The 18,687-nt window shown below is 41.3% G+C and overlaps 1 protein-coding gene across 1 annotated transcript in view; it reads right to left on the bottom strand.

The window, feature by feature from the left end:
- The window catches only part of tln1 (talin 1), a 67,013-nt gene that overhangs the window by 13,237 nt on the left and 35,089 nt on the right, over window positions 1-18,687 (bottom strand). The window contains exons 30-50 of the mRNA XM_070850052.1: window positions 18,179-18,376; window positions 16,201-16,340; window positions 15,169-15,262; window positions 14,779-14,868; window positions 14,094-14,216; window positions 13,796-13,939; window positions 13,515-13,676; window positions 12,148-12,288; window positions 11,752-11,933; window positions 10,492-10,624; window positions 9,595-9,696; window positions 9,242-9,412; window positions 8,430-8,675; window positions 7,993-8,112; window positions 7,719-7,865; window positions 7,331-7,497; window positions 6,665-6,848; window positions 4,319-4,444; window positions 3,877-3,993; window positions 3,012-3,197; window positions 1,856-1,963 (exon numbers count right to left, since the gene is read on the bottom strand). Coding sequence (XP_070706153.1) covers window positions 1,856-1,963; window positions 3,012-3,197; window positions 3,877-3,993; window positions 4,319-4,444; window positions 6,665-6,848; window positions 7,331-7,497; window positions 7,719-7,865; window positions 7,993-8,112; window positions 8,430-8,675; window positions 9,242-9,412; window positions 9,595-9,696; window positions 10,492-10,624; window positions 11,752-11,933; window positions 12,148-12,288; window positions 13,515-13,676; window positions 13,796-13,939; window positions 14,094-14,216; window positions 14,779-14,868; window positions 15,169-15,262; window positions 16,201-16,340; window positions 18,179-18,376 — 3,081 coding nt within the window. The remainder of the gene's footprint in view (window positions 1-1,855; window positions 1,964-3,011; window positions 3,198-3,876; window positions 3,994-4,318; window positions 4,445-6,664; window positions 6,849-7,330; window positions 7,498-7,718; window positions 7,866-7,992; window positions 8,113-8,429; window positions 8,676-9,241; window positions 9,413-9,594; window positions 9,697-10,491; window positions 10,625-11,751; window positions 11,934-12,147; window positions 12,289-13,514; window positions 13,677-13,795; window positions 13,940-14,093; window positions 14,217-14,778; window positions 14,869-15,168; window positions 15,263-16,200; window positions 16,341-18,178; window positions 18,377-18,687) is intronic.

The following is an 18,687-nucleotide window of genomic DNA, read 5'->3' as shown; positions in this document are numbered from 1 at the left end:
AGAGCTTTCAGCTATCAGGCTCCTCTCCTGTGGAATCTTCTTCCAGTTTGGGTATCAAATCTTCCTTTTGGATAAAGTTTATAGTTAAGGGCTGGCTCAGGCCTTGGACCAGCCACTAATTATGCGGCTATAGGCTTAAACTGCCGGGGGACTGTTCTCTCTCTTGAGAGAGAGAGAGAGACCGAGAGAGATCGTGTCTTGAGATAACACTGTTATGAATTGGCGCTATATAACTAAAGACTGATTGATTGATATTGATATTACAACTGATGTTAGCCCATAGGCAGACTAGTTTGATTTGTTTGTGCTCAGATGTGTTTCAGTTTGTGTCCTCTGTCTGTCCTATGTGGACATGCAGTAATTAGGTTGGAGCAATGCGTGACAGGTGCAGGGCATTAATAGGGCACAGCCCATACCCAGCTCAGGTTTATTCAGATGTGTTGTCATGAGAAGATAAAGGCAGCGACGTAACTGCTCAGGAACGCATGCAGCGGGCCAGACACAAATACTTCCACATATTGCACACCAACAAACTGCTGAAACAGTATTCGGCAGGTGGAAACAGGAAATACAGTATTGCCACTGACTATGTTGCTCAGTGACATGGTTTGGTTTTGCTCCTTACCTTGAATTGATGCATGGAGTTGTTTGTATTTGTGCCATACTTCCTATCGAAGTTAAGGACCAGAGAGACTGCGCTGTTGTTTTGTTACACCCACCAGAGGGCAGGAACATGGGCTAAGAGAAGAAGTACTCCACATTCAACACTTATTGGACTTTTTTTTTACACTTTACCGTAGATGGAATAATGATAATCATAATCATAAAATATATTAATATGAAAGTGTGTGCTGTTTATCTTTTTTATGTTTAATGATTGTTTAACCATTTGTAAATAGTCATCGAGCTAAAAAAAATGCTCTATAAATAAAAATAATTAATATTGTAATTATCATAATTGTCATACTGCCATACTCATTCCGAAAGAACCAGGCAACATCCCTCCATCCCCCCAAAGGTCAACACCAGCTAGTCTAATAAACAAGAAATAAATAAGGCTATTCAAAAGCTGAAAAACAAAGCACCAGGACCTGATGGTTTAACTCCAGGAGTCAACAAAACAGACCTGGAAACAGCTACCACCCCACTCCACCAACTCTTTGGACATACAGGAGGAAGAAAAGGTACCAAGTGACTACAGGGGTAACAACAGGGGCATCATTCATATCTGTGCCAGGCAAAGTTCGAGTAGAAATACTAGAAGGTACTGGGGTGTGCTGAGAGACCAACAAGCAGATCAGGACATGAATACAGATATGACAGATACAAATGAGCTATCAGTGGACTGTGGTTCAGGGGCATCATTCATAAGAAGAAGAAAAGTGAAAGATGATAATTAGATCACTCATAATGGATGAGTATACATCTTAAATTTGGCGACAATATTACTTAGAAAAACTACAGCAGTGTTTAATTATTTTTTCGGCATCAGAAAGCAACTACTTTCTGTGCTGAATATCCCAAATATCTTTTGTCATTCACAATGTGACATTTCAGTGTTGTATTTTTACTCTAATGTCCGCCCAGATAGGCTCTGAATTAGGTGTCATTCTAAAGACCTTGTTTCTATGTTTATTCCAACTACACAATTGTGGTGACAAAGTGTTTGTCACCATAACTAGTTAGTTACTGTTAGTGGCTATGACAAGGCTACTGTCATGCAGGTCTGCAGAATTCTCGTATTTTGACTGCTTCTCTCCAATTCATGAAATGTTTGTAGGGACTGCTAGGACAACTGGATAGCAATGTGAACTGTCGAAAGCACAGTATGTGCATGTGGGTAATGATGTCCTACCACCAGCACGTGCTCCAGCAGTCCCAGATATCCACAAGCACATTCATTGCCATAGCGCAGAGCTCTCATTTGGACCTCCTTGCTGACCTCTGGATGATAGGCTGCTTGCTGAAAGAGCAAACAAACAGAGAGACAAAAATGGAATATGAAGTTGGTAAATGGTCAATTTTCAGGTGGTAACTTATAAAGACAGCATTTTGAAAAAATGTTGTTTCATTTGGTTCCTCATAGTGCTTCTAATGTAATTTGTAAGAATCCACCACTGAAGAAAAAGTCAGAGCAGGAAGGGTGTAACAGCAGGAGGGGGCTCTGTGGCTTGCAGTGTTACCGTCTTGTATTGTTGTGTATGCCATTGTATACCAGGCCTTTTCAGTTTCCATGGTTGGCACTGGAGTGCGAAGAGCAGGGACCTGGAAGTTCAAATTCTGATGCTAAATCCACTCTCTTCTCTGTCTTACCAACTGCTGCTTTCATCCAGAAACATCTTTGTCTTTTCAGAGGAACAAAAGTTATTGTAATGATTAAATGGGTAATTGATTTTGCCCTCAAAAACCAGTGTAGAATAAACATCAGAATCCAGAACTGAAATAATTAACATTTGTGACCCACAACTGCAAGAGAATGTGTTATAATCAGTCAAGAATAAGTAGCATGGTGCCATAGTATAGAGAGGTGATATGTAATGACAAGTATCACACAGACAGACAGGTGCAGAGAAATGAGTTTCCCTTGTGAACAGCTACACCATTGCTCGCAGGAGATATCTATGGATGTATTAAAAGGATCACAGCACTTCTCAGTGCTCCCACTTTGCATGTATCCCCAGCAGAAGAGTAACTGGTAGGTGGACAGAAGGGAAGCACAACAACAAAACGTCCAATGGCTAAATAGCTAATTTGCAAGATTGAGAACACTCACTTGATTTAGTCACAAAGAGGCAGAAGGTTAGGGGGTTTATATGTAGCAACATCATCATGCAAATACCTACATCAGGGCACATGGGACACAGTTTTTAGAAGAGCTTGGGAAAGTGGCAGTTTTACATTAAAAACACTCAAAAAATAAACTGCCTGCCCTTTAACATTTAATTTATCACTAGGCAGTTGTGTTGGCTAACAGAGTGTCAAGAAATCCCTGACATGAGTCTCCTGTGTACCTTGCAGGAGTGCAGCATGTCAGCGATGGCCCTTCTGCTGAGGTTGGCCGTGGCAATGATGTCTTCCTGACGACAAGAGTTCCCAGCAGCCACAGCCTTTGCTGTTGCCATAGTGATTCCTTTAGTCATACGAATGAACTCCTCTGGTGTGGTTGTCTTTGGTGGTGGGTCAGAACTGCTGAACACCTGTGTGATAAAACCAGAGATGGTTTGTACCCATATTGTGCATATATTTACAACATTACTGTACAAACTGTTAACATTACAGTTTATACATCAAACTACACCTACACCTAGCTGCTCCACTATTAACCCTTTATCGGGCAAGGGACCATATTTGGTGACTTAAGTGGGAGTTCAAAATGCCGCCCCTTGCCTCACCATGAGGCAGTAGAACTACGAGATTTCACCAAGCCAATCAGCAACAATCAAGCTACATGACAGACCGGCAAGAAACCATATATGGTAACTTCACTGACCTTGATTTTCACCATAACATTGAAATTCTTTTTTGAAAAACTCACAAAAGTAAAAAAGTCTTGTAATGACCACCAGTAATGGTCTAGGGTTGAAATTTTGAATTTCTAAGTATTTCAATGAGTGCCCTATAAAGGGTTAATGTCTTAGATCCTTTTTTGTATACATATCTGTGTGAGCATTGTTGAAGGGAGCCTGAAAGCCTGAAGAATTTCTTTGCCCACAACTGTTTCACTGTATTTGTTGTGCACATGACAGGGATGGGCACTGAAAAGTAGCTAGAAATGGCTAGAAATAAATAAAGAACTTGAACAAAAAAAAAATGTGTATTCAAAATGTTGACCAAGATATTGACAACATAAATTTGTATGTGAGTATGATTACTCACAGCCAGCTCCTGTTTGATGTGTTCAATTGTAGCTTCCAAAGCTCTGGTCCCCTTTGTGGCTTCATCCTCCACTGCCTTCACTGTTTTCAGGAGGGATGTTACATTGGTCACCATCACCTACATCAGTCAGATCATGTGGTGATAGGTTAGAAATGGCATGGCAATTGAATTCTTAATGGCAAGGGGAAAAAAAGCATTTTACAGTGATAGACTTTCCAAAACCAACAATACAACCCTCATGCCCATTTCATGTAGTGATTTGCCAACTGTGCAGAGTCGAGAAAGTCTACAGGGCTTGAACTTCTCTCTCAAACTTTTTCATACCCCTGTCTTTGGTGTGAGGCAGGGTGTTGATGTAGTGGAGAGGAGAACTCTGTGGATCTTCAGATAAATTAAGATCAAAGTAGATAAATCTCATTTGACTTTGGGCTTTGAATTTTACCTTGGCAGAATTCTTAAGCTGCAGCATGCTGGGGTCGTCATGAGGTTTGCCTGCAGCTGCCTTGGTGGTACTGATGAGGTTGCCAAGAGCTTTGGCCACATCTTTCACTGCATTGATCAGGACCACCTGTAGAGTGAGGAAACCGGTTCAGTTTAATTTGATACTTTCACACAGGACATGACTATACCTAGAATGTGGGACATGGGACATAGATTTGCATGTCATCTCAATAATAATAATACTGTACTTTTGTGTTTATGTATGATATGCCCTAGTGGCAGGACAGCATGGTGGTGCAGTGGTTAGCACTGTTGCCTCACAGAAAGAAGATTCCAGGTTCAAGGTCCCCTGGCTTTAAGTAGATCAAAGTTAATGGTGTCTTTTGTCCTAGAAAACATATAACGTATAAAATGGAGAATTAAAAATATCATTTCAATATTTTTACTCCAAATCAATTTGCTCTTTTGTATCTTATTGTTTAGCTTACTATTCCTATTTTAAGGAATTTATAAGTTTGTTAAGTCCATCACAATACCAAAGCTTGTAAGCCTGTGTGATGCCTGGCAATTTTTAAAAGCTGTTCCTGAATCAACCATCTGCTTATTAGCTGATCTTTGGTGCTCAGTCATGTCACTCTATATCTTCAGGTTTACGTACTTTTTAATGAACAATGAATTCTGGTACTAGAAGAATGTGTTCATTTGAAACAATAGGTTCTAATGAGATAAGTATTCATTTTAAGCCATTCACTGGAAGAGGCATTTCCTATGGAAAATGCAGTGCAAAATGTCCATTGCCAGTGATGCATTGCACTGCAGCGCAACTAGAAATTGAACTACCAATCATGTAGTTTTCAGTCTGATGACATATGTCACAAACTCTAACAATTAGGACCTGATTTTTTTGGTCAGTGGTGAAGTGGTTAAACATTAACATTAACAAACATTGTAGTTAAACCAGCAGTGTGTGGTTTGAAACAATTGTCTTCTGTAATTCTGCCTCCCCAAAAAGAATGTGCACCAGACAGGATTTGTACCTCAAACCAGTCCCACACAGCATGGTGGACAACTGGCATGTTCTTGAACCACTCAACTACCATTGAGCAGTACAATAAGGCTGAAGTCCTAGTCTAGTATTAGCAGTACCTGTAGCAATATTAGCAGTAGAAGAAGTATTAGCAGTAGCACTAGCAGTTGAAATGCCCATTGCAGAAAAAGCCAAAAACTCTAATGTAGCTGTAGTTGTAGCACATTGCTGCATACAAGGTGAGGACAACTGACATACCCTTGAAACCACTCCGTTAGAGTTTGTGGGAACCAAATGATTTGTCAGCTAACTTTGATCATTGTTCTGCTCAGTGGCACCCAATCAGACCCAACAAGAGGTGTCTTCTATCACCACATCAGCAGTGTGTGGTTTAAAATAAATAGCCTGCACAAGTTGACCTAAGATTCGAACCTCAGACCACTCTCAGTGAGCAGTACAGCAGGGCTAAAATGATTGTTACTCTACTCTTATAGTGATAGTGACACACCAATTAGAAAGTGATGCAGGTGTTAATCATCCAATCAAAGTGGCTCAGTGCTTCACTGCCAAAAACAGTAATAATTAGAAAAATTGCTACTTGCATGTGAAAACACAGATTAAAAAGTCCAATAGTTGTGGTTTTGGTCAAAAGTTTCACAGCCAAAATATAATGAGAGTGAATGAGATGGTGGAAGGGCTCACTATAACTATTTAAGCAGTGAGATTGTTGCTGAATTTTCTGCTTAAAAGCAACATTGTGTAAAAGACAAATTTACAAAATTTGCTTATGAATGCAGACAGTTGAAAGAAAGCGCAAAAGGAAATGCTAAAAATGAATAAATATGAAATGAAATTGCCTGAAAAACTGAAAGCTCAAATGCATTGCATTGCACTGCTTAAAAACCTGACTTTGTGGAGTACTTAAAATAAATGCTGAAAAAAATCACAATATACCTACAAAGTATAAACGGTAGAATCAAAGATGAACAGAAGCATAAATGTCTGGCCCTGTAGAGGTACCTCTGACAGTCATACTGAAGGTTGAAGGTGGTTTTCACTTTTACATCTTTAGCAAAGTCTTCTGATGCATGAAATGTCTTGTCAGGATGAAGTCAAAAAAGACAGAGCCTTCATACTAATGATACCTGTTGGCAGGATCCAATGTATGTTGTGTTGTTGCTCAGGTTAGAAGTTGGTCTAAATCTATCATTTTGCTTTTCAACTACATTTTGTCAGTGGATCAGTTTTACAAAAGGTAATTGTGAAGACACACACAGCTGACAAACATGCAACATTTTTTGTCATCTCTACTGTCTGTACCTGGGTTTCTGGGTCTTCAGAGCCCAGACTGGCAGCTCCCAGTTTGACCACATCAGCCAGTTTGGTGATGGTGGACACTGAGGACTGGGCAGCTTGAGCCAGTTTCTCCTGACTGGCTCCAGCACCAGACACAAGCAGCTTGGTGTCCTCCACCAGAGCCTTGGCTGTCTTCAAGATGTATTCTCTGCACACAGGAAGGACAGTCACCAGCTAGCACCAAAAGGTTTGAAAAAAGCTAAAAGTAGTGCACATATATCTTTCTATATGATTACAGGTGGTATTTTGTTGTCTCCATTCAATAGCAAGTCCATTCAAGTGTTAATTGGCAGTCTCAAATATTTTCAGTTGACTAAATGTCCAGTAAGTCACCGCCAAATGAAGGTGGCATCCATCACCTAGCAGTGGTTAGTAGATGGTTATAACCAAACAAAGAAATAAATTAACTACAGATAATGATGATACTTCAAAAATAAGCTAAGAAAAATGGCAGTGAGGACGATGTGTGGATCTCTGTTAGAATGAGGCTCAAAATCACACCCATTTCAGCAATTATCACTACTCACCACAGGTGTAGCAAAAGAGAACAAAATAGAGATCTTTGAGGCTGCCACTAAGTCTTTACTGTAATGATATCTTTTTATTGAGGGCCTCTGTCTTGATTAGTACCTGTGATCAGCAAATGTCTCTGCGTTCTCTCTGTTCAGGGTACCAGCAGTGGCAAACATAATTGTAGTGTCAAGGTCTGCGATGATCCCTGACACAGCACTGGCTGCTGTGATGCAGGCCTGGGTGCCACGGTTACCTGCCTGCAAGGATGCCAGCACATGGGAGACCTGCAAGAAGATGACCAATTGTTTATGATTGGGAGTTACTGTTTATTTCTAGTTATGTAAAAAGAAATGCCATGAATGCCATCTCATGTATCTCTCTCCCTTCCCTTGTTTACTATGATCTCCTCAGCCATGCTATTTAATAAAATGCACCCCAAAATAAACTGCCCCAAAAATAATTGGAAAAAAAAAAAGTAGTGAGTAGTGATTGGTTGCGGCCTGACCTTCTCCGAGACTTTGCGGGCACTTTCAATCAGCTCTTTCTTGGTGAATGAGTCGTTGGGGCTGCACTGCAGAGCTCCAGCTTTGGTTACCAGACCTGTGCAGCTGAAACCCAACTCGCCCACTTGCTTCTTAATGTGAGACCCAATCTGGGAACAGACAAAGAGATAAATCTGACTGACAGCATTAAAGCGACAGAGAGAAAGAGACAAGCGAAGCTGGCATGGCCTGTAAAGTAGCTCCCAAAAGACAGCAAGCTGACTTAATGATACTTACTTCATCATTCTCTGCAGTTATGGCTGCATATTTGGCCTCATCTGCCAGGTTGCCAAACTCATTGGTCAGCTGGTTGGCCAATCCTCCCAGGTCATCGGGGTTAGTGTTAGACTTGGTCACCTGAAGAGAGATGAGAAACCACAATAGTTGTTTAAAACAAGTACTGATGATACCATAACCAGAACAAAAAACATATACTGCTGATTTATAATTTATGCTGAATCAAATTAGGCTAATTTAGTATTATATTAATAAAACTATAAAGGATATAATGGATTATGTGATTTAAAAAAAAAATTCTGGCTTTTATTTTTATTTTTTAAACAGGAGTCTGCTACAGCCACAAGGGGCATTTGAATTGGATAACATGGTTTATCATTTAGCTATCTGACTAAATATCTGACTTTGCTTTAGTCACCTCTACTCTACTGCCTTACCATCTCCTGCACAGTGACAGCTATTGCCTTGGCTGTCTTAACCATTGTAGTCTGGTAGTCCACAAAGGTGCCTTCAGGTTCTAGTGCAGGTGTGTCCATTTTATTAATGGCATCATTGATAGAGTCCACCATGCCACCCACAGCTCCTGCTGCACTGGCTGCCTCAGCCAGAGTGGCACCCAGGTCATCTACTGCTTCTTTCATCATCTGCACCGACTCCTCCAGGGCCTCCTGCATGTGTGCTGCCTGGAGAAAGGAAAACACATTTGGCTGGGCAATGCTAAAATATTCAAGTGACTGTACCACAACTGAAGCACCACAATTCAATAAAATTCAGCAAAAAGAAAAAGAGTAAAATAAGGTGCAAACTATAAAAACAAACAAATAAGCAGCCTGGTGGTTTTGTAAAAATGAAACTTTGGACTTACATATGATCTTGTTTGTTAGAAGCTGAGCAGCGGCATTTTATACTAACATGAGATTGTTTTTCATCTTAACCATACACCCAGGTTTCTGGCTGCAGTTTTGATATTTGCAGACAGGGGTCAAGATTTCTGCAAAGTGAGGATGGACTTTGGAAGTTCAAATAAAAACAATACTGAACAAAACTATGTTGTCGCCCACTGACATGCTTGTATCTTCTTTCGTTTCAGATAAAATTCTACTCTACATCATAATATTGGCCGTGTGCTTTGTTAGCCCCCCTCCCCCAGGACCGAGATAGATTAAAAATTAAGGAGCTGTATCATTTGGCCAGGTTTCTCTACCAGCTTCTCCGGAGGGCTCTGTAGGACAAGCACTAGCTTCAGTACCTTGGGGTTTCCTCCAGCCTCCTTGGAAGTATAGAGCATCTGCAGAGCTGACTCCGTCAGAGTTTTGGTCTGGTCTAAGACAGCCATCTGCTGTTGGCTGCTGAGGATCTTGGATGCTGTGCCAATGGCTGCCATTATCAGGGGCTCAAAGTAGCTGACCATCTGAGATACCTGTTCAAGTGTGTAGGGAGCAAATTATACATGAAGATAAGTTCAAAACAGATTCTAAAATAGCTTTGAAAAAGTTTTAACAATGTCAATGTAGCCCTGGTCAGTCTTTGGATGGGCCACCAGCTGTTCAAGATTCACAATCCACTGTGTTAGCTATGTAAAGGTGCTGTCCTGTGTTTTACCTTGTGTCCCAGCTGGGAGGCCTCAGAGCGAGCAGCCACAGCTACAGGATCAATCAAGTTACTGATCTCATGGACTGAGGCAGCCATCTGCTCATGGAGAGTCTGCAACATGTACAAATATAACATTCATCAATATACCTTAACTCTAGTACACATTTAATTTCATTCTAATAATTCTTGTTATTACTTATGTCAGGCACAATGCACTCTTGATTTACATCTTGATCATTTGATTGCCTGATAACACCCAAAGAAATTCAGTTAGCTGAGAAATGCTATGGAATATGGTTGAAAGCATTGAAGAAAAGCCAGCAAGTGAACCTTGAATTAAGGACATTATATCAAAGAAAAAAAACAGCTCTGGATTTCCAACAACATCTCAAATCCTCTTAAAAAGGTTCTTTATACAGGATCTTAGTAACTCAGATCACCTCTACCACGTCTCTTCTTGCACTCTCAGCCTTTGTGCTACTATGCTAGCTCAGTAGCTTATCCGAGTCTGTCACTGGACTGCAGCTCTGACTCGTTTTTTTCTGCTCGGTTTCACTGTGCCATATATTCACTCACTGAATGATTCATGGACTCACATGCACTAACATGCATGTGCAGCCATCACTGCTGCCAAAACAAAGGACAGAGAAGGTAGGATACAATACACACAGAATGAATGGGAGTATTATAGTATTATAGAGTATTCATTCTCTGCCAACACTACTCCACTGTATCTTTACTTAGCAAATATTGTTTAATGCAATAATTCATAAGAGAAACTTAAAGTGAATGGAACTGACATAGGTGTCACACATAAGACATCTTTGCAGCAGACTGACAGATTAAGTTACAGCAGTAAAAGTACAGAAAAGCTAGCAAGTGGAGTCTGTGTCTGTGTGCATTTACCTCCATGGAGATGTCCTCTCGGGGTGTTAGCTGCTGGCTTATGGCAGCCAGGGAGGCCTGATCAACTTCACGTATGCAGCCGTTTAGCACCTCAATTGCATCATCACATTCTCTCTGACCAGGAGCCTTTTCTCTGCAAAACAACGTGCATGAGACGGAGGGTTTATGCACTGACTGTACGATATTATTGCTAAAATGGTAAATGGTCTGTATTTGTATAGCGCCCTTCTAGTCGTTTCGACTACTCAAAGCGCATCCTCATTCACCCATTCACACATCATTCATTCAGGAGGGATCTAAGCTGGAGGAGACTGTTCTTTCACAAGTTAGGGTTCAAGGACACATCGATATGCTGACTCATAGGAGCTGGGGATCGAACCACCAATCCTCCGATTTAGGGACGACCCACTCTACCTCTGAGCCACAGCTGCCCAGCCAAAGCAACGGGGCACTTTGAGACTTTTTGAGACCCATTTGACAACGCTGGGGGTGTTATAAACAGCTGATTTTCATAAAACCTGATGATGATGATATGAGAGACTATTGTGCTTTCTATAATAATGGTGGTATAACAAAAACAATATAGAAATGTGCTGTGCTGTTAATGCATTAAGCCTATATATAGATTTTATTTTGGTTGCATTTTTTCATTAAATATTAAAATGTGTTATAGTCTAATAGCATTTTATTTTGCCGTGTGCAGTTGATACAGTTTTTCCATCACACATGCACATAAAATTTGTTATGTCAGGAGTTCCTTTCATCTGTCTGATTCTATCCCTAACTATCACAGCCTCTTCGAATTAGCTTGAGTGAATGTCTACCTTTGAGTACAATGCCTGTTTATTATTCTTTTTTAATTACTGCAGCGGTACAGTCTGCTGTTTCTACTGTATATTTCACTCTTTTTAAAATATATCTATAAGCTGTAACAGCAGAGCTTTGAGAAATAGTGCCATCCAATCAGAACTGCAACAATTTATTTGTATTTACTATAGACAGCAAAAGCAACTAGGAGTTAAGAGACAAAGTACGAAATGGAACAATCAAGAAAAAGGAAAGGTTTCAGGGGGTCAACACACACTGAATATTTCTTCCTGCATCTCTGTGACCAGAGCTGCTAAAGATGTAATGTGGTGTTGGACCTGGCTCTGTCAAATTACGAACTACTAATTAAGGTCACTGAGAAGGAGAGGCTTGTGTCAGAGTAGGAGATGACCTATGAACCCGTCAGAGAAGGTGGGATAATGCCCAGTTTACCTCATGTTGGTGATTAGTTTCTTGATGGAGTCAGACACAGTCCTGGAGTGCCCGGCCAATACTGACCACTTGGGGGGGTCTTTGGGGTTGACAGCCAAAGAGCGGGCAGTCTGGATTAGGCCGGTCGAGCTCTCAAGCATCATCTTTGCTGCCACCACAATGGGCTCCATGGCTGCGCGTCCCTGAAGAGAGAGTGGAAATCAGGAACGTAGCATTTCCAGAAGTTGAGATAAGAATTGACCACAAAACAGAGAAACAAGGCAGCGCAAAAAAATAGTCATGCATTTGACCTGCTCCTGTGCCATTTAATTATTTAACGCAAGAACTGGCAGTTAAGTGTCAGACTAGCTCTCAGTCAATTTCAGATTGCACTTACTTGTTTAGATAAGGACATACCTCAGGACTGATTTGAGCTGGAATGCTGGCGAACTCTGGGTTGGAGGCAAAGGCAGTTAGGTTGTCCACAGCTTCTATCAGAGGACCAGTGGCAGCCTTACACTTTTCTCTGTTCTCCTGGTTAAAGGCTCCATCCAAAGCCTGCAGTGGTGAAATGTAATTTGCACTGGCATTTGTTCTGATTGTATCCTGTAGATATGCCCCTGGGACAAGAGTGGCACTTATCAAGGCAGTAAAGGTCCGGTGTCAGAAATTTGCAACAGATTATACTTCTACCACTTGAACTCTGGGAACCCAGGGATGTTGCCTGTTTTGCTTGCTTGGAAATCCACACTTGGTCCTCAATGTAAATGATGTAGCTTTAATTGACTGAAGTAAAAATATTGTTTAGGTAGATAGGTGGGTGGGTGGGTAGGGGGGTAGGTAGATAGATGTACTTTACTTTTCCCTTACTGTGTATTTATTGATCCCAGACTGGGAAATTATATCTTAACAACAGCATAAATAAAATAATGACACTTTGGGAAGGAATATACATAGCAATGCGCAAATGTAGAATAATTAGCAGGACAGAGTGCAATTTGAAAGACAGAGACAGAGACGATGAGAAGTCCCTGCTCGACAGTAGTGAGCTGTTGTGAAGGGTTATTGCTTTGGGCAGGAATGATTTCCTGTATCTGTCCTTGTGATCACCAGTCTGTTGGAGAAGGTGCTCTGCTGTTTGTCCAGCTGGTGGTAGAGAGGGTGGTCAGGGTTGTCCATAACGTTTCTGCTTAAACAAGACCTAACCATCTAACCTGCTCTTTTCATTGGCAAGAACTTTCACCTAAGAACTTCTCATGTCTGTCCCTCTGACCACTGACTAAAATCCCTGCCTGTCTCTGCTCTGGGGGTAATTCTCAGGAGCTAATGCAACAGAGTTTGCAGCTCTGACAATTGCATCACTGGTCAGTTTGACTGATTCTGATTTGCTTCATTAGCACAGCTCCTTAGATGCAATGGAAACAAACTGGAATGTCCAGTAGGGTGTTTTCATCACAGGAACCTTCCCAGTGAAATAAAAACCTTTTGAGGAACTTGGGGACTAATTCTGCATTTTGTCAGGGTGTTTCCATTGCTGGAACTTTGCTAGAGAACCAAGACCTTTGAGGAACTCAGGAACTAAACCTACATAGCAAATCTTACTGTACAACAGTCCCAGGTGCTAGAAAAGTCCCTACTTGGGAGGTAGCAAATTCCATAAATTTAGCAACTTTAGGGGCAGGTTCTCCGGGGTGACCATCGAAGTTGGTTAAAATACAGATTGTATAGCTACTACAACTTGTGTATTGCTTTTTTCAGTACTTTTTTGAACTTGTACTACAAACCTTTATGGACTTCACCAGGTTGGCAGTGGTGTTGGCAACTTCTTTGGCTGACTGGACAAACTGCCTCTTGGCAACAGGGTTTGGAGTTTTGGATGAAGCCAGGCGGCAGGCGTTACACAGTGCAGAGGTGTGTTTGGCCACAATGGTGGCTGCAGAGAGCACCTGTGAGGAATATCAGTATACAGGGCTGAATTACCACATTACCACTCACTAACCAAGACGAAGAAGACTGATGATAAAACTGACCTTAAGAGTGATGTTATAGTGAGGTCAGCATGTACCTGAGATTGGGTGCAGGCTGGGTCCACCAGGTTCTGGCAGGCCATCTGAATAGACTGATTAGCCCGAGCAAACTGAGCGGGGTCCACTAGGCCCTTCTGACCTGCTGAACTGTTGGGGTCTGATACTCCCACCAGATAGGCAGCCTGAGGACATTAACAATTCACTGGTCAGTTTTACATAGTAAACATTACAAGTGCATGCATTACTGACACAACCAAAACACACACTATGCCAGCCTAATCCAGTTGTCTCTCAGACCAGGGCTATATTGTAGTAGCCTTCAGGAAACATTTTTACCTGTGCAGCTGCTTCAGTCAGACCACACAGGGCTTTGGAGCCAGCACTGACTGAATCACCAAACTCTGGCAGGTTGGAGTTCTTGGCATTGTGGGAAATGCCAGCCATGGACTCGCCAAGGACCTGCCAACAGGAAACCAGAGATTCACACAAGAGACACAGTTTAGTTTGGAGAATGTCTTTGTTGTATATTTTTATGCTGAGCAATTCACTGAGCCAATAAAAAGAACAAAAATTGATAAGCAAAACAATAATTGAAAAAATAATCCTATAACTGATAACTCTTCAAAAAATAGTGTGGATATCAAACCTCAATACTTCCTTGGTAACAAGTGAATTGTGTTGGTAGCACAGGTTATCGAAAACTGAATGCCACTATTGTGAGATTTAGATTGTTTGTTCGCTTACACTTGTTTATTTCAGTGAACTTTGTAAAGCACTATGAGACACTCTGTTGTGATATTGGGCTATACAAATAAAATTGAATTGAATTGAATTGTGTCTTACATATGAATATATACATCTTAATGTGAGGCAGCACCTATTTTAAGAGAAAGAACCGTAAAATGCAATCAACACTGAATGTATACTGCAACATAAAGAGGTGAGAGGGGAGTGATTAAAGAAAAATTAGATGACAAATGGTGGAAAGTAAAAAAACCAAACACAGTGGCGTATGTTTTACCTTAGAGTTCTCCATGACACTGTCGATGCAGTCAAAGTATGACAGCTCATTGACGGCTTCTGTCGGGTTCTCCAGCATTCCCCTCACAGACTGCACACAGACCCAATATAGTCACCACACACAGACACACACAAACATCTGTGTCTTCACTTTGCAGGTCAATGCCACATTGGCTACTGTAGTGTCTAGTTGCTGGAATTAAGTCTTCATTTTGTAATTTTCTTTATTATCAATAGCATAAGTCCATTTTTAAAGGCGGTATCCATAACCTGAGCTGAAACAGTACTAATGATTTCAGGAAAAGCAAACCCGGACTAAAGAGGAGATGAAACTGTAGAGAAATAATCATAATAATGAATAATAATTGTATGGTTGTATGACAGCTGTCACCTCCAGCTCTCTGAGAGCATTGTCACACTCCTTCTGACCAGGAGCCTGCTGAGTGCACATGGTGATGAGCTGGTTGATGCTGTCTGTAACTGCCCTGTGGACACAAGAGTTGAGAGACATTAGAGACTGTAGAAAAGATGAAGGCTGGGCCTCCATGTTTCTTGTATTCTAAACAAAGGGATTCCTCTCTGAACTCAGTTTCCCAGAGTCCTGAAGTTTCACACCTATGTGTGAATCACACCCCTAGACCCAGCTTTATTACCTCCAATGGTCAATATAAGTAGGATTCTGTGACAGGTCTTCCTTTTCTTTTCACCTGGGCACTCCTTTTTGTCCTGGACGCTCCTGGGCCTGGGGGTCCACCTCTATTAACCTTTGACTTTAGTTCTGCTCACACATACACAAGGTCCTGCATGCAAACTAACCATCCTTTCATAACCTGGCACCTCTATCCTACATACTTACATTCACAAATTGGTCTCCACCGAGAGACAAAGCTGCTCCACATCTATGTACTTGCCTAAAGCACATAGCATGGGACTTGCCACAACATGGCTGAGCCTCCATCTTACCTTCTTTTGCACATTCACACCCTCACACACACTCTCACTATTGTTCATAAGCTAGGCACATTTAGTTAGATAGTTTGTATGTTTGACTTTGCTATGTTTTAATAAATGTTTGACTACACATGCTGTCTTCTTTAATATTGGATAAGAGTGAATACTCCCAACCTCTACTCTGTCAGAACTGTGAAATCAAAGTTATCAATATGACAATTTTGGAGTAGTTGTTACATTAATTATCATATTTCCGAATTGAATGTGTAGTTATTCTATCAGACTGAATCAGTTAAACTTGCCATCTTTTTCTTCGTTTAATGGAGTGGTGCCCCTTGAGGAGGACTTAACAGAAAGTCCCATTAATAAATATAATTATTAATCATCTGACAATTATTAATAATTTCTGATTTGCCCCAAAAATGGCACAACCCCAACGAGGCAAGCACAAACCGAGAGAAATGTTTCTTACCGAGCAGCGGCTGCTAGCTGGTTCTTGAGGTTGGGGGAGCTGGGGTCGGTGGACAAGGCCTTGGCTGCCAGCAGCAGCTTGCTGGAGGACATGGAGATTGTCTTTAGGTTGGACACCACCTGTGTCTGGTCCTCTTTAGACTGGAGGAGGGGGAGGAAGGTTTGTTGAAAATGTCAGAAAACTCACAGTTGTAGTAACTGTACTGTATAACTACCTGAAATAAAATGATTATGCCTAAAAATGACTCCTATCCATTTATCCTGATAACACGACATCTTGCTTCATTATCACAAACACAATGTTGTTTAATTTGACTCAATTCCACATACACCATTCTGCTGCCCCAAATACTCATATAAGCACCAAATGTGGATTAATCCTATCCAAAACAGTCCTAAACAAATCCACAATCCTATATTGAATATGGGTCAGATCAATCGTCCCTCAATCAGAAGGTCAGTGGTTCGATCCCCAGCTCCTATGGGTCAGCATGTCAAAGTGTCCTTGGGCAAGACACTGAACCCCAACTTGCTTCTGAAGCAGCTTCAGTGTGTGAATGTGTGTGAAAGAATAATCTCTTCCAGTTTAGACTCCTCCTGAATGAATGATGTGTGAATGTGTGAATGCGGATGTAATGTAAAAGTGCCTTGAGTGGTTGAAATGACTAGAAAGGGTATATACAAATACAGACCAATTACCATTTACATACAGTTGAACTCAAAATGATTCCACCCCCATTGCAAATCAGATGTATTGGCAAAGTTTACAAACCTTCAGCTGTGTTCAATGAACAGCTCAAACAAGAACAATTGAAATAGCTCAACACAACTAATATTACAGGTGGTTTCTCCAAATTCAACACAACATGCCACTTTTAATGACTACTGTGCTCTTAATTATTCAACCCCTTCTTGACAAGCATCTTCAGTTCTTAGTAGTCCACCCATTTGCTGTTATGACCTGCTCCAAATGCAATGCATAGCCAGACATCAAGTTCTGAGTCCATTCCTCATGGACAACAGCCTCTAGCTCTCTAATATTCTTGGGTTTGCTCGCTGCAACCGCCTTCTTCAAATCCCACCAGAGATTTTCTTTGGGATTTAAGTCAGGTGCCTGTGACGGCCACTCTTATCTTCCAGGACTTTTCCTGAAACCAAGCCTTAGGAGACTTTGAGGTATGCTTGGGATCATTGTCCTGTTGGAAGGCCCAATGACCTGCTCCACAGAACAGAATCTCAAAACTTCTGTGGCTTATTTATATGGTCTCAAGCATTCTGGAGCCCACTTGTCTTGTGCTTTTGGGTCAGTAGTGGTGAATGTCTTGGAGTTCGGTCATGGAGGCCTTCAGTGTTTAGTGTGCTCCTTACTGTAGAAACTGACACCTCAGTGCCTGCTGTCACCAAGTCTTGCTGCAGGTCTTTTACAGTCACTCAAGGGTTTTTGGCCTCCTGCCTCCTCAGATATTTTTTTAACATGCAACCAAACATCACTGTGAACAAACACCTAGCCAGTCCAGGTATGTGATGTGTTCTATCTGATGAAACTAATGAGGCCCTTGATAAGTTGCATCAGGTGTGCTTCAGACAAGACTCGATTTGCAAATGAGTGCTTTTATGAGGGATTCTATTTAGGGGGTTGAATCCTTTTGAGACAGCACAAGTGGCATTCTGTGTTGAATTTGGAGAAACTACTCGTACCAACACATTATTCAAGGATCATCTGCAAGTGTTAATAGGAAATTATTTTGCAAATGAATCATAAAATAGCAAGTTCATACGCTTGTTACCTATATTCTGTTATACTTACGTACCTATACCTATGTATTCTGTTTTGAGGATGCTGAGGATAGCTTAGCTAGCTAATCACGTAATTCAGTTGCCTCCTCCTGAATGGATGAAGTGTCAGTGAAGTCTTAAACCTGTGTTACAACTGGCCACAGCCAGAATCACTTATGTAACTATTTTCTCATCATACTGACATTTGATGCTCCAGCCATGTCAACACCAGCATCCAGGAAGTTGCTGAAGTCTTGTCCAAACTTGCCGGTGGCCCTGGCCAGGTCCTGGGTGGTCCCTCTGGATGACTGGACCACCTCGTTGGCAGACTGGTTCAAACCAGCGGCAACATTGTTTAGCTGAGCTTGAACCTCCTGGAAGCTCCTTCCACTGGATGGGAACTACAGAGGGAGGAGGAGAACAATGCAAGTAGCAATATATTTATTATTTATTTATCTCTATCTTATGTGTGTGTGTGTATATGTCTATATCTATAGATATAGATATATATCTATATGAAAGAGGAAAAAAACAGAGGTCTGAATGAAAACATAGGTGGTTGCCATGGCACCAACATCTGGGAAACTATTATCGGAATCAATAATACTTCATTTTGGATGAGACTGGTTCATTGACATTCATGGAAAGGCTCTTTTGGGGCTTGGTCCACTAACAGAGGATCTCCACTATGAAACACACAAAACCAAGAGGA

This window comes from Pempheris klunzingeri, chromosome 19, assembly GCF_042242105.1.
Source record: "Pempheris klunzingeri isolate RE-2024b chromosome 19, fPemKlu1.hap1, whole genome shotgun sequence".
Taxonomy (NCBI): Eukaryota; Metazoa; Chordata; class Actinopteri; order Acropomatiformes; family Pempheridae; genus Pempheris; species Pempheris klunzingeri.
Note: the sequence above shows the minus strand (reverse complement) of the source record. Positions and strands in the feature narration are given on the sequence as shown.